At 41.3% G+C, this 13,475-nt stretch overlaps 1 protein-coding gene across 1 annotated transcript in view; it reads left to right on the top strand.

The window, feature by feature from the left end:
• The window catches only part of TRPA1 (transient receptor potential cation channel subfamily A member 1), a 1,301,026-nt gene that overhangs the window by 155,799 nt on the left and 1,131,752 nt on the right, over positions 1-13,475 (top strand). The window contains exons 3-4 of the mRNA XM_069621203.1: positions 3,394-3,569; positions 4,296-4,403. Coding sequence (XP_069477304.1) covers positions 3,394-3,569; positions 4,296-4,403 — 284 coding nt within the window. The remainder of the gene's footprint in view (positions 1-3,393; positions 3,570-4,295; positions 4,404-13,475) is intronic.

Genomic DNA, 13,475 nt, shown 5'->3' with positions numbered 1-13,475 from the left:
ATCAGTGACATTTGAGATGACATCTTTCATGGTCTGGGTGTTAGTGTTAGCCGTGCACAGGGGCGCGGCAGGTTTGGGGGCTTATGTTACCATAACTGTTGAATTTCAGGGGTTTTTCGGTTTTAATTTGAACCATAAAGGGGAGGTTGAAATTATTTTTTTAGTGAACTGCACAGGTTTTTGGTAGGGCAACTTAACCATAATGTCCCCTCAACAAAGTATTTTTTTGTACTGTGTGTATGTATAAATATATATATTCAATGAAAACACTTTTAAAGGTACGTTATGCTTAAATTGCACTACTAAAAACCTATGAAATTCAGTAAAAAAACTTTGTTAAAGGGACGTTATGGTTCCAAGTAAACCGAAAAACCCCTGAAATTCGCCAGTTATGGTAAGCTAAGCAACCATAACTCGCACCACCACCGTGCACTGCTAAGACTAACACCCAGGACATCAAAGATGATATCACAAATGTCATTGATGACATCACTGATGACATCACATGTGCATTTTCCTTTCATGAAAAGTCTGTACAAGGGATTCTTATTGTAATGTTAATAATAAAGTGTCAAGGATCATTGGAATAAATATCAAGTGCTAATTAGTGCATTAAGCAATGCATTGATATAAATAGCATTCTATTATGAAGTTCCATCCAATATACTAAGGTACTCATGTAGAAACATAGGCATTGTGTGCAGCATACATAATGGAGTTGCAATATTCATAAGCTTGCCATGTTGAATAGTGAAATTATAACTGTTTTCTTATTAGAGTTTTGCGTACTGTGAAACATGTGATAAGTAGGTAATAAAACCCACCTACTACATAATTGCATTATTATAGACAAAACACAAAGAGACAACACCACATACAAATATGAGTATATACAAGGAAATTGATGTAAGAGAAAAAACAGCAGTAGGAGCAGAAAGTGTTCATAACCTAACTGATTACCTTTATGCAGAGAAATGATTGCTCTGTTTCAAAGCTGCTACTTACCCTATGTATATGTATCACATGATGTGACTGGACCCTAGGGAAAGTATTGTATTGTATTGGATTGTTGTATTGTAAGTAGTGTGAGTATAATGTATGCAAATATGAGCATATACAGGGAAAGTACAGTAATAAAAAAAAAACAGAAATATCAGAAAGTGCTGATAACTCTACTGATTATCTTCATGCACAGAACGGATTGCTGTCTTTCAAGCTTGTGTCTTCCCCTATGTACATGTTTCATATGATATGACTTGACCCTAAGGGAAGTACTGTAAGAACATACTTGAAGGATAAGTCTACAAATATATTTTGTTTACAATTTTTAGTTCCTGACTGTTACTGAACAAAACCATGTGGCCTAGATATGTCAGTAAAGGCAAAAGGGGGAGCCAGACATGTGATGTCATCAGTGATGTCATCAATGACATTTGTGATGTCATCTTTGATGTCCTGGCTGTTAGTCTTAGCAGTGCACGGTGGTGGCGCGAGTTATGGTTGCTTATCTTACCATAACTGGTGAATTTCAGGGGTTTTTCGGTATTACTTGGAACCATACCGTCCCTTTAACAACGTTTTTTTACTGAATTTCATAGGTTTTTAGTAGTCCAACTTATTCATAACGTCCCTTTAACACACTTTTTTCAGTGAATTTCATTGGTTTTTATTAGTGCAACTTAACCATAACATCCCCTTAACAAAGTTTTTTCATTGACTTTCATAGGTTTTTATTAGTGCGTGTTATTTTCCTACAACTTAATAATATCATACTTACCAAATATAACAATATTTGTGTTCAATTTACAAAGTGTCACCTTAAAACTCTGCCATTTCCCACCTTCTAGAATCATTTTTAACACTTCTATACACTTTCTTCAAGTATTTCAAATAGTTTTGCATTCCGTAGATGTCTACGAACATCTGACTTCATTGTGGACCTTCCGGACAGTGCCACATGATCATACGCTAGCGCGCGGCATGATGACGTGTCCAAGAACCCGTCCGCACTTCACAATAAGTTCTGTCCTTTGCGGACAGTTCGGAACTGCATTTTCTACTGATCTAGGAACTTGCAACTTAAAAATTTCGCTTGCACACCTCCAACACCTATTCCTTCTCATCCATTAACAATCTAGTACACAGTACATACTTTTAACAAAACTGCTATTTCTCTTAAAATGGAATTAGCTAATGCCATCCCCCCTCCCCAAGAGACACCACCACTGCTTTAATCAAGGAGCATGAGAAACACTGCCCCCCACCTTAGAAATAACACACGCGCAACATTTTCCACTGTCCACCTGCCCCTCCATAGTAGTGTTTGTTGCCTCTTCCCTCATTTCTTCCACAGGACTGCCCCAGGACATCTGGGGTGTTCGCGAACACCACAGGACTGTCCCAGGACATCTGGAGTGTTCGCGGACCTTTGGCGGTGAAAGAACCCATTTTTTGGCTTCTTCTGGCCATATCCCATTCCATCCTCATGCCCCCACCTCCCCAGAGATTGTTTGTTGAGTTTGAAAAGTGAAAAATCACTGTGCTGTTTGCGGACCGCAAAAAAGTCCACGAATCCAAGATGGCGGGCGTTTCAAGAAAACGGACGCATTTCACGTTTTCTCACCATCCAATCAGCGGACGCGTCCCGGTGTTTGCGGACCACGCAAAAGTCCACAAATTTATCGGCCGATCAGAGGCCAGTCTGCGGACAGCACAGCCAATCAGAGGCCAGTCCGCGGACCGAACAGGGAAGTGAGTCAGCGGACCGGACATAGATATCACTAATTTTTTTGCTTTACATTTTGGTCATTTAAAAGGAAACTACTGGATGGATTTACACCAAATAAAAAAAAGCACGCTTTTGGGACCAAGCCGCCGCTCCTGCCGCAAATTTGGTGTAAATCTGTCCAGCGGTTTGGGCTGTAGGCGTGAGCAACGTTTTTTCCCATTATGTCTATGGGAAAAAAATAAATGTTGGGACCCCCCTATAACTTTGCCCCCCTTGGACCAAACCTCACCAAACTATGCAAAATAATTCAGAGTGGGCCATATACTTTTTTTGCAAACTTTGGTGAGGATTCGTCCAGGGGGAACGAAGTTATAAGCCGCCCAATAAGTGCTCTTCCTATGGAAACAACAACTTAACCATAACTACATGGCAACTACTGTGGCCATGTAATATATATATATATATGTATATATATGTGATTCATATACATACATATATTTGTATAGAGTAAAATATTGCATTTCCCACCTAATATTTCCACTCACATGTGAAACAGATTTGTAAATCATGTTGCTGTGAGTCTCATTTTTAATGGGACATTATAGGTTTGGCTTCATTTATTGGACTAGGCACTGCTTTAATGTGACTCTCTGCTTTCATTACAGTCCTCAATGTAATTGACTGCAAAGGGAACACTCCTTTGCACTGGGCAGTGGAGAACAACAAGATCGAAAGTGTGAGAGCACTCCTGTGCAGAGGCGCAAATCCTAACATTTTGAATTGCTACTTGATGTCCCCTCTTCATAACTCGATCCAGCAATTTCACAATAAATTAGTTGAGGTGAGTCGGTTTGCAGATGTGTAAAGGTGGCATGCTTTAATTTCACAGCACTCAATACATAAGCAAGTCAAAAATGCGTTCTTTAAGACTCGTAAAAGGCCGATTTGTGTGTTCGGTTCATGGTCCAGAGACTAGTGGTGATGTCCTTCTTGTTCATGATAATAGCTCAGTAGATTAGTTCTACAGCCCACATCAATAGTACTCAATCTATTCATATCTGGATGATGAAGCCCTTCATTGATCCAAACCAGTCACTTAGGATTTCCAAAGTTCGATAAGTGACCTCTTCACTCAATGACCAATCAAAACAGCCAAAAAGAACAGTTGGACTTTGATACATTCCTTGTGCTTGTTATGGCGATTAAAGCAACAAGTGACGTTAGGGTCCATCTCTTCTCTGCCTACAGACTTTGTAATTCACAACTTTCTCTACTAAATTGATAGCGCTCACCTACAGTTTATCTGTATCCACCTGGATTGCCTTCCCTCTGGCGTATTAAAAAGTTTACATTTTTCTTATTCCCTGACTGGCACCTACAAATTCAGGTACACAAACTGTTCCTGAGCTCATTTACGCTAAATATCCTTCTTGTATTCCTGCCACCCTCTACTTAGCGGACTCCTCTTTACATAGTATCTGCTCCTCCATGTTGTTCGCCCCTTGTGTAGTATTTTCTTTATTTGACTATGCATATGTCTAATCATCTTCCTTCCTGTGCCTGGTAGGTGTTGATCAATCACAGCTCTACCGATATTAACCTAAAAGGAGAACTTGACAACACTCCTGTAATACAAGCTTGCTCAAACAATAACCCGGAAGCACTAGAAATGCTGGTAAGTATACATGAGCATGGATTTTTATGCATCTAATGTAATCTCCTTGTCAGCATTAACTAAATCGCGAATGATCGCTCGATTGAAAATTATGCGTCAAGTGAAAGCTCTATTTAAATATTTAAATGTGTATATTAATAGATCTAAAAAATCAACTGTGAACACTAGCAATTACAGACCTTTTAATGTTATAACACTCAATTAACATAATTCTTTATGCACATTCTTGTAAACTCCACAATCCGTAATACCTCGCTCTGCTCCACTTTTCTGAACTGTTCAGTTTCTTCTGGCCTAAGTGCTCTCTGTAACAACCTCCCAGAGGTGTATAAGAGATTTAGGGCCTGATTGACAACGTGGTGTTCATTCGGACTGGCCCATTGTAAAAAGCTTTTGTAAATCAGACCCTTAGTCATGCGCATGGATCCAGCCTCTGAACACCCCCACCTCAGATCCAGCCTCTGAACACCCCCACCTCATACTCACCGGCCTGCTGAAAGGTGCATGGATGCTTCACTCCTGCTAGCAACACATCCGCCTCCATGACCAAGCCCAGTGAAACCAATATCCTGGCAAGTGGCATTTTACTGTCTCATTATTGTCCCTAGTCATTCAGTGGCCTAAGAGTGATCCAACATCACCTAGGTGGTTGTTCTAGCAGTTCTTTCCCTAAGGACTTTCCATCATCACCAACATACTCATTGTGGACGTCTGATGCTTGCAGTTTGTCACCATCAACCCTACCGCTTTTGCCCCACATGTCCTCATCATTCCCTTTGACGCTTTCAAGCGCTATAAAATGTCAAATGGCGGCTTGTAGAGTTGTGCAAATCGGGGATTAATAAAAAAAGAAGCCACATAAAAAAGACAACTATTAGGCACCCTTCAATCTTTCCCTACAATACAAATCATTCCCGACTGCTTCCTGTGAAGCAAAATACTAGTGAATTCCCACCACTATCGGTATTTCCCATCACAGTCGGTACCCTGTAAATCTCGTCTTGCTAAAAACGAAGTATTGCAATTAGGACTGTTCATTATGGAAACCAATTTGGCCTCTCGCAAAGTATGAGGTTGATGCAGTTCGTTCATTTTACCTAAATCTAGAAGGTAAGCCACTATGCATGTCTGTTTCTCACTGCCTTTCTCTCTTAGGGGAGACTCTAACACCAAATGCCCAGCCACCCAATCCCTGCAAAAGCACCACCATTTTCCAACGTGCTTTTGGCTGAGGAGAGCGATCGGTTTTTATCAGCTAAAGGAACATATTCATACTAACATTTTCCAGGAGCAATGTGCATTATGTGCCAGGAGCATGCCATATATTTTCTAAATATTGGGTAGGATTTCAAAATAAATTCACTTTTTATGTGCCTCACTTCCCAGTAAACTGTTTTCTATGCTCAATTTTTATAACAGTAATACTAGCTAGAAGCATATAAAATGTCCGTGTCTCGCGTGCAGGGGTCTCCAACCTTTTGGTTAGCAAGGGCTACTTGTAGTTAACGGACAATCGGTGGGAGCTACTGTGTTGGTGATGTACATATCCATGAAACTTTGTACGAAGATTGTTTCAATGGGTTCATTGGCTTGTAAAAAAAAAGGAATAACATATGCATTTACCATGACATGAACATCAAAAATATCTTTATTTCATGATTTTGTATTCGTCAAGTATGCCTGAATGTAGGAAACCAACAGAGGCTTCCAATGTGAAGGCTGACACTGCATGCTATCCACCAGTGGTCAGTAATCTGGTGTGTAGCTTGAAACAGCGCAGCATTCACATGCTGTCAGATGGGATCAAAGTTTTGAGTTCAGGAAGTTCATGTCTGAAAAGGGCAGATTTGCAGAGACAGGCAATCATTTTGACTGATATGGCAGTTACCCTCGTTTACATAGTGTTTGTATGTAACTGCACACCTGACATGGCAGACATACATTTCAGGACATGCCATGGTTTGACCCGGTAAAGGTGTACCCCATTATACCATTTAAGGGGAGCAGGGGTTGCAGGGGTGTCCCCTGCTCCCCTTAAATGGTATAATGGGTCCGGGGTTGCGGGGGTATCCCCCACATCCTTTACATGATTTTGGTGGCAAAACCACACATTTTTGCTGCGATATTTTGAATACACGGCCATTTTTGCCACGATTTTAAGATATGGAACCACCAGCATTTGCATTGCAGCGTTTAATTTACATACTTTTTAGGATTGCAGACAGCTTCCTTTGGGAGCATTATTTGTGTGCATTATTGCCAAATTCCTCTCACTGTTACCCTTTTTACCAATTATAACTTGGGTGCCACAGATTAAAGATGCGCATTTTTATTTTATGCTGGATGAAAAAAATGTTTCCCACTGGAAATGGTACATCTTTTGCCTTTTGTTGGATGGTGCAAATGCATCTGCATCTGGGATTTCAACAAGGGCAGTATATTTGTTTCTTTTGGGGCTGCATGTGCAAACACAATCTGAGTATTTCAATCAATGTGTTCTTTGCTTTTAAAAAAAGCAATATATACCATGTTCTGCTTTGTCAAAAAATAAAATCTTCTGCCAGTTTAGTATATGCCCAATTCATGCAAATTGCTCACAGCACAGGATTCAGCCAAAGAAAAGTAAGCCAAAGCCTACTTTATTGACAACCCTTAAAAGTTTGTATTTGTAAATAATTAGCAAGATTGAAAAATGAACATGTGGAAACCATGTGATCAAATTATATGCAAATAAAATGTACAACACGGCTAAAATATTATACAGTTTTATAGTGATGAACTGAAATATACATAAATCATATAACAAGCCAACCAGACAATACATGAATCATTATATCAATATTTTGACTAAAGAGAGTATAATTGTAGCGAGGGGTGACTTATTCATAATGGATGGCGACCTATCACCCATCTGCCCTTTATTAAGAAGGCAGTACCACAGAGAACACTGCTTGCAGGATCACTTCCTTTCCCTACAGGAATCATGCAGGCCATTCTGGTGCCTGACTAAATGGGCCATGCATGTCATGCACATACAACTCTCTCAGACATATTGAGGGCTCCAGTAGCCCAAATATTGTTTAAAATGACAATTATGACATATTGCTTGAAATGGCATCAACACAGTTCCGGCACACTGTGGGAATATCCTGCATACCGTTGGTGACCAGGGATCTAATGGAATTTTATATGTGTTAAAGAATTACTTGTAAATTGTATGGTGTCTTGTCTGACTTGCATCATTTCATCCCAGTATGGAATGGCTGAAAATCCCCTGCCAGAATTTAGGATATACATACATGTTCTCCATGTATCTCTGTAGATCTCCCATTTTGTGGAAATAGCCAAAAGGAATCCACGCTTTTATTTGTTCTCCCAACCCATTCCCCTCTCGTCAATGTTCTCTCCCTGCATTCACTCTCCTGCTCTGTTACTTAGTAACTAGGTTTAAGCTTAGTATTCCTATATATCAAAATATATACATACAAACAGCTGCTCACTTTTCTCACCTAATTACTTCATTCAAAGTTATGTTTCGTAAACCACATGCTAAAACAGAGCTCACAAATCATGTTTTTAAATCCTGGCATTGACAGCACGTGTCATTTTACATTCCTGTTTGTTTTGATAAATGTAAGTAGACAAGCACCAGAATGCAATGCAGTCTGTAGTTTTCATATGTACTTAAATGTAAAATTGATATTAGCACTTTAATTCCGGGTTTGGGACACGCATACAATATCACGGCAAATTCAATCTTAACCTCTAATACAATTGGGGTACTACTGCCTTAAAACATATAACTCAGTGGGCCTCATTATAAGTTTGCCAGTCCGGGAACTACGGTACCGGAAAGCTTGCCGGTACCATAGTTCCTGGACCGGAAAACTATGAGTTGTGCTTGCAGATCTAGCGGGCATAGCGGCACCCGCGAGCACAGCATGTCGAAAGCATCGGCACCATTCTCAATGGTGCCGGTGCATCCGACCTTCCCATTCCCATGGAGCATTTTTTTCCTGCGCCCGCGAATGGGCAAATACTGGGTCCAGCGGGCCGGAATGCCCCGGTAATTGCCCATTCGGGGTGCCAGAAAAAATCACAAGTTTGGCGGCAGCCTGCCAGTTTTACCAGCAAGGCTACCGCCAAACTGAGGTCCGTATCTTTATTTTTTTAAAACTATTTTACCATAAGCAGCAACACATACCACTAGATGTTCCTTTTTTCTTGCAAGCCAGGACTCGCACGGATTGTCTTTTTTCTACACACACAAGCGCGCTGGGCAAAAAACGATCATAATGGCAACTTTATTTTCCCCATTCTGGTTGAACGCCTACAATTACTGGCAGGCAAAGTAATGCTAACCAAAATCCATCTTTTCAAACACAGTGAGACAAACTATCACAGCCCCAGCTTTGTTTCACCTTGCATTCAGATCTATGCATACCTTGCCTTTCTAAATTGCCATCATAAATAGCTCCTGGTGGCAATGGTTACAACACACATTTCCCATTTACTTTTGTTATTGACAGTTAACCCCTTGTTGGGACACTACCCCGAGTCCTTCAAGCTCAGATGCAGCCCCTCCTCTCACTGTGCACACAGCTTTTGACTGCTTGTTTTGCAGGAACAGGAAAGGGAGGAGGAGGGACAAGAGGTCCAGAGGCTTCAGATACCAAAATAAACACACAGTGCTCATTTTGGTGTCTGTTGCGAGGAGCTACTGGGAGACCTCAGGTGAACTACGAGTCGCTCGCGATCTACTAGTTGGAGACTCTGGATCTAGGACATACATTGTAAAAAAGAAAAAACATGTTATCAAACATTGTATCTTGTCAAGATGCATATTTTACGGACCACCACTTGCTTCCTTTAATCTTAAAGCCATTATTTACAAAACCTTTTTTCAGTGGGATTATACCATTGAAAAACTTTGGAAAGCAGGCCCATAATCTTATGTATCTGTGCAGTTGCTTGCTTTATATAGGTCGGTGAACTGTAAGGAGGAATGTTTGTCTTGCTCATAAGCATAGTATTGACAGATATTAGTGAGACTGCATTGGTAGACAGGCTTTTCTTCTTGCCAAGATTAATGATACCACATATTTTATGTAGCCCTTCTTTCATGCTTATTCCTCCACCTTCGAAGCATTCTATAATATATGCGATAAAGTACCCCCTGCTGTATGCTATGAGGATATTACAAGTCACAGCTGATCTCTGAGACCAAATCGAGGTCATGGAACGGCGAGGTGGCATGTGAATATCCTTATTACATACACTAAGGTGTATTGTATTCCTTGTAATACTTGGCCAGACACTGCCATCTCTTTTACTGCCAGGCCTCTTGCTTAATGTAACGTAAGGGATCGTCTATTTGTTGTTGCATGTTATTAATGGATAGTGTGTTTGGATTTAAAAAACTAACATGCAGCTTGTAATGTATTGCAGAAAATTAATTTGAGCAGTTTACAAAAAAGAATCTCAAAACATTTTGTTTCATTTTGTGCTTTAAAATAAGTACAAACATGCCGATTCTTGCTCACATGTGTTAAACTCTGAAAATGCACGAATTTAAATGTAAGAGATCGTCCATTTGCCGTTCAATATAATTAATGTAGAGTGTGTTTGGAGAAAATAGTTTGAGCAGTTTAATAAAAATGAACAAAAAAGCTTTTCATTTTGTGCTTTAAAATTAGTAAAAACATGCTGATTCTTGGTCACATGTGTTAAACTCCAGAAGTGCACAAATAAATCACCTATAATAAACAGTTCCTTGTCATTAACTGTAAAGTGTCACAGAAAAAGTTTTTACAAGCACAGAATTTGAAAACCTTGTCACAGCTTTAAGTGCAGCAGTGGTAGTGCTCGGCTCTTGCTGGCTCAAGCATCCGGCATTGTGAAGCCACAACCGAAGCAGTGATGTCACAACTAGCCTGTAATATGAACATTATTTGCAGGTTTTTATACGGATATTGCAGGCTTCCATCTATTATATGATCTATTATTACCCAATGCAATAATCCTTAGTGTATCAGCTTCATCGGGATGAAGGGATGAGCTGGCACTTCTGGGAGTGTACATTCAGATTGCACTTAACTTGCAATACTATCCGAGCAACCTTAAAAAAAAACTTTTCCGAGAAGTTTTCTTCCAGATCAGATCGTCGATTTTCTAAGCCACAATAAAATTGGCCAAAATGAAATCTGAAACAAAGAGCAAAGTGCATCTAATGCAAAATCTTCCTGTGACCGGGCAAGCAGAGCGTTCATGGTGGTGAATCTTAGGTGAGCACATTAACAGAAGGTGCAAGTTGTGCCCAAAATAGCTTTGTGATTTGCAAAGATAGAATTGATTTCCCATGGGGCGATTGCTTTGCAGGGATCTTGCTCACAGCAAAGTGAAATGGCAACAGGCTAACACACTCGGAAGGGCGGGGCTTGACACACTCTTAAGAAATATGGTGTATAAAAATACAGAAACGGTCCCCACAAATGTTTCCCCCGTTTCAAATCTGATTCACGCCACTTTAAACGACGTGCAAGTTGTTGGCTGATTTTTTTTAAATGAATCTTCATGCTGTAACTGGCAATGCAGGTGCCTTTGGTTTTCTTCGCACGGCAGCTCTTTAGCAACTCTCATTTTCCTTATACAAATGTGTTAGTAATTGGCGGTTCAACCCTTTGCATCGATCTATTCACATATGTCCGGTTGCAGACAGAGAGGATGCTTGGCTCACTCTATGCACATGCTGTATCAGCATCTGCACCTCTTCTTGCATCTGCACCCTTCAAAGGAACTCTGTAAAATGTGTGCATTCGCAAAATGTACTGCAGAAGTGCTTTGTAAATGGAGCATTTGTATGCGAAAGTGTGTGCGTGTCTATCAATGGCATTACACAAAATGTGGGAGCACACTGTGAGCCCTGCTGAGAACCCCCATGAACGCTCCTCGAACCTCCACCAGCCTCCTGGGCTGGTCTGGGAATCAATGATTGTACAATGCGAATCATGATCAGGTTGCTTCTGGGGCATGCTCTACTATGCAAGAAATGTAAGGATGTTTTTATAATAAAATCATACATCTTTTAATAAGCATAGAAACCAGCTGACGACACCTGCCCAAACTTACCAGCCAACACCATGGGCCTCATTCCGAGTACGGCGCTAACCAATGGCGCTATTAACGCCTTGGTTGACGCCGTACCCGGACCGGCAGCGCCTTGGTGGATGGCAGAATTACCGCCCCATTCCAAGGTTGGCGGGGCGGTAATTCCCCATTCACCAAGGCTCTTCCCCATTCCCAAATGAGCCCCCATAGGGCTCAATGGGAATGGGGAAGATGCAAATAACGGTGACCGTTCATTACGATCACCGTTATTGGCTTGGAGGCCCCTTTCCGCCCTCGACTTTAACACCTGCTCAAAGCAGGCGTTAAGGGCGAGGGCGCAAAGGGAACTCGGAGTATGGCGGTAAGGGATCACCGCCACCGGTCTCGTTACCGGTGGCCGCTATCCCTTACCGCCATACTCGGAATGAGGCCCCATGTGTTGACAGTAATTTTAGTATGTGCTTGCCGGTGGAGGAGGCAGCTTTTAGTGCCAGGGTGAGTAGGTGGATACTGAGTAGATAGCATAACAGATGGCTCAAAAATCACTCCAAATCTCTTAGGCGGTTCAAGGGTTTTCATAGAAATATCAATGTGTCCTATCACTGTCCCTCTCTCACTACTCAATGCTCCTCCTTGCTAGCCCAGATGTCCTTAGCCCAGGTTAGTATACAGTGATTGTTTCACCTTCAGTATGCAAATTGACAAATAAACTGAGATGTTCACCTTAAGGCCCTTAGCCTTTTCTCATTAAACTCTTTAAAGGACTTCCTAACTTGTCCAAGTCTAGACAGTTTTTTAGTTATCTAAAGAGATGCGTGCCTTGCAGACAACATGCTTGATTCCTGTGTGTCGCCTCATGCTTACTTTCTCCTCTCCATCTCTTTACCCTTCTACTACACTCTTTCTTCCAGTCCACCTACTTCTACTCTAATTCTTCTCTATCCCCCCAAAGTTTCTCATACCATCTAGACTTTGCCTCCACCTTTTTGTGTTATTCCTCACTCCTTCATACTACTATTATCTCTCGACACTACTCCTCTCTCCTCACTACTGCTCCCTTCACTTCTCTACTACTATGCCTCCCTTGACACCACTATTACCACTCAGCTACAACTCCCTCCTCCACACCACTAATACCACTCCATTACAAATCACTTTTCCACACTGCTACTGCCTCCCCATTGCAACTCACTCCTCCACGCTACTACAACCTCACTCACCTCTAGCTCAGACACCTTTTCTTTTGAGACATTCAATTCACAGTCCATCCCTACTCTTCTTTTCCTAACCACAAACACTTAACACACGTTCAAGAACACTCACAAGGAGGTTCAGTCACCAGCCAATGGTTCTATGTTTTTTTTACGTTTTTCAAAGGCCACACATAAAAAAGGGCAATTTATTTTGGTTGATTTTGTGCGGCCCACAAAAAGCCGAAAAAGCACATGGCTAAGGTTTTTTTGCAATTCGTGGGTGTTTCACTTCCTGATCCCCGCCCCTTTCCTCCCTACTACCACAATCCGCCACCCCACCACATACATTCACAAAGTTTAATTTCCTCCCCACACTTCTCGTTCTAATACAATTGTTTTCTCATAAACAAACACACCCACACACACAGACACTCCTCCTCTGGGTCTCGCTCTGCCTGCAGCACCTGTGCATTGCAGGGGCCGACAGCTTGATTTAGAAAGGCTTCTCTGTGCAGTTACAGAGCGGTCTTTCTGAATCGATTTTCTTTAATCAATTAAAAAATATATTTTTTCACTTATTACCCCAGCCAATACTTCACCATCTCCAGAAATTGCCTTCATATGCCACTGCTCATCCCTCTTGCTGGTCTCTTGGACTTCTACCTCTTCCTTCTCGACCTCCTTTGACCTTACCCGAATAACAAACACTTCCATTACCACTTCGCTCTCGATTAGTTCTCTGTACCTGGCAAATCTGGCCCAAGCTTCCCTA

Source organism: Ambystoma mexicanum, chromosome 5q (genome assembly GCF_040938575.1).
Source record: "Ambystoma mexicanum isolate Mex_15411 chromosome 5q, UKY_AmexF1_1, whole genome shotgun sequence".
NCBI classification, from domain to species: Eukaryota; Metazoa; Chordata; class Amphibia; order Caudata; family Ambystomatidae; genus Ambystoma; species Ambystoma mexicanum.
The sequence above is the reverse complement of the archived record's forward strand: the minus strand, read 5'-3'. Positions and strand labels throughout refer to the sequence as shown.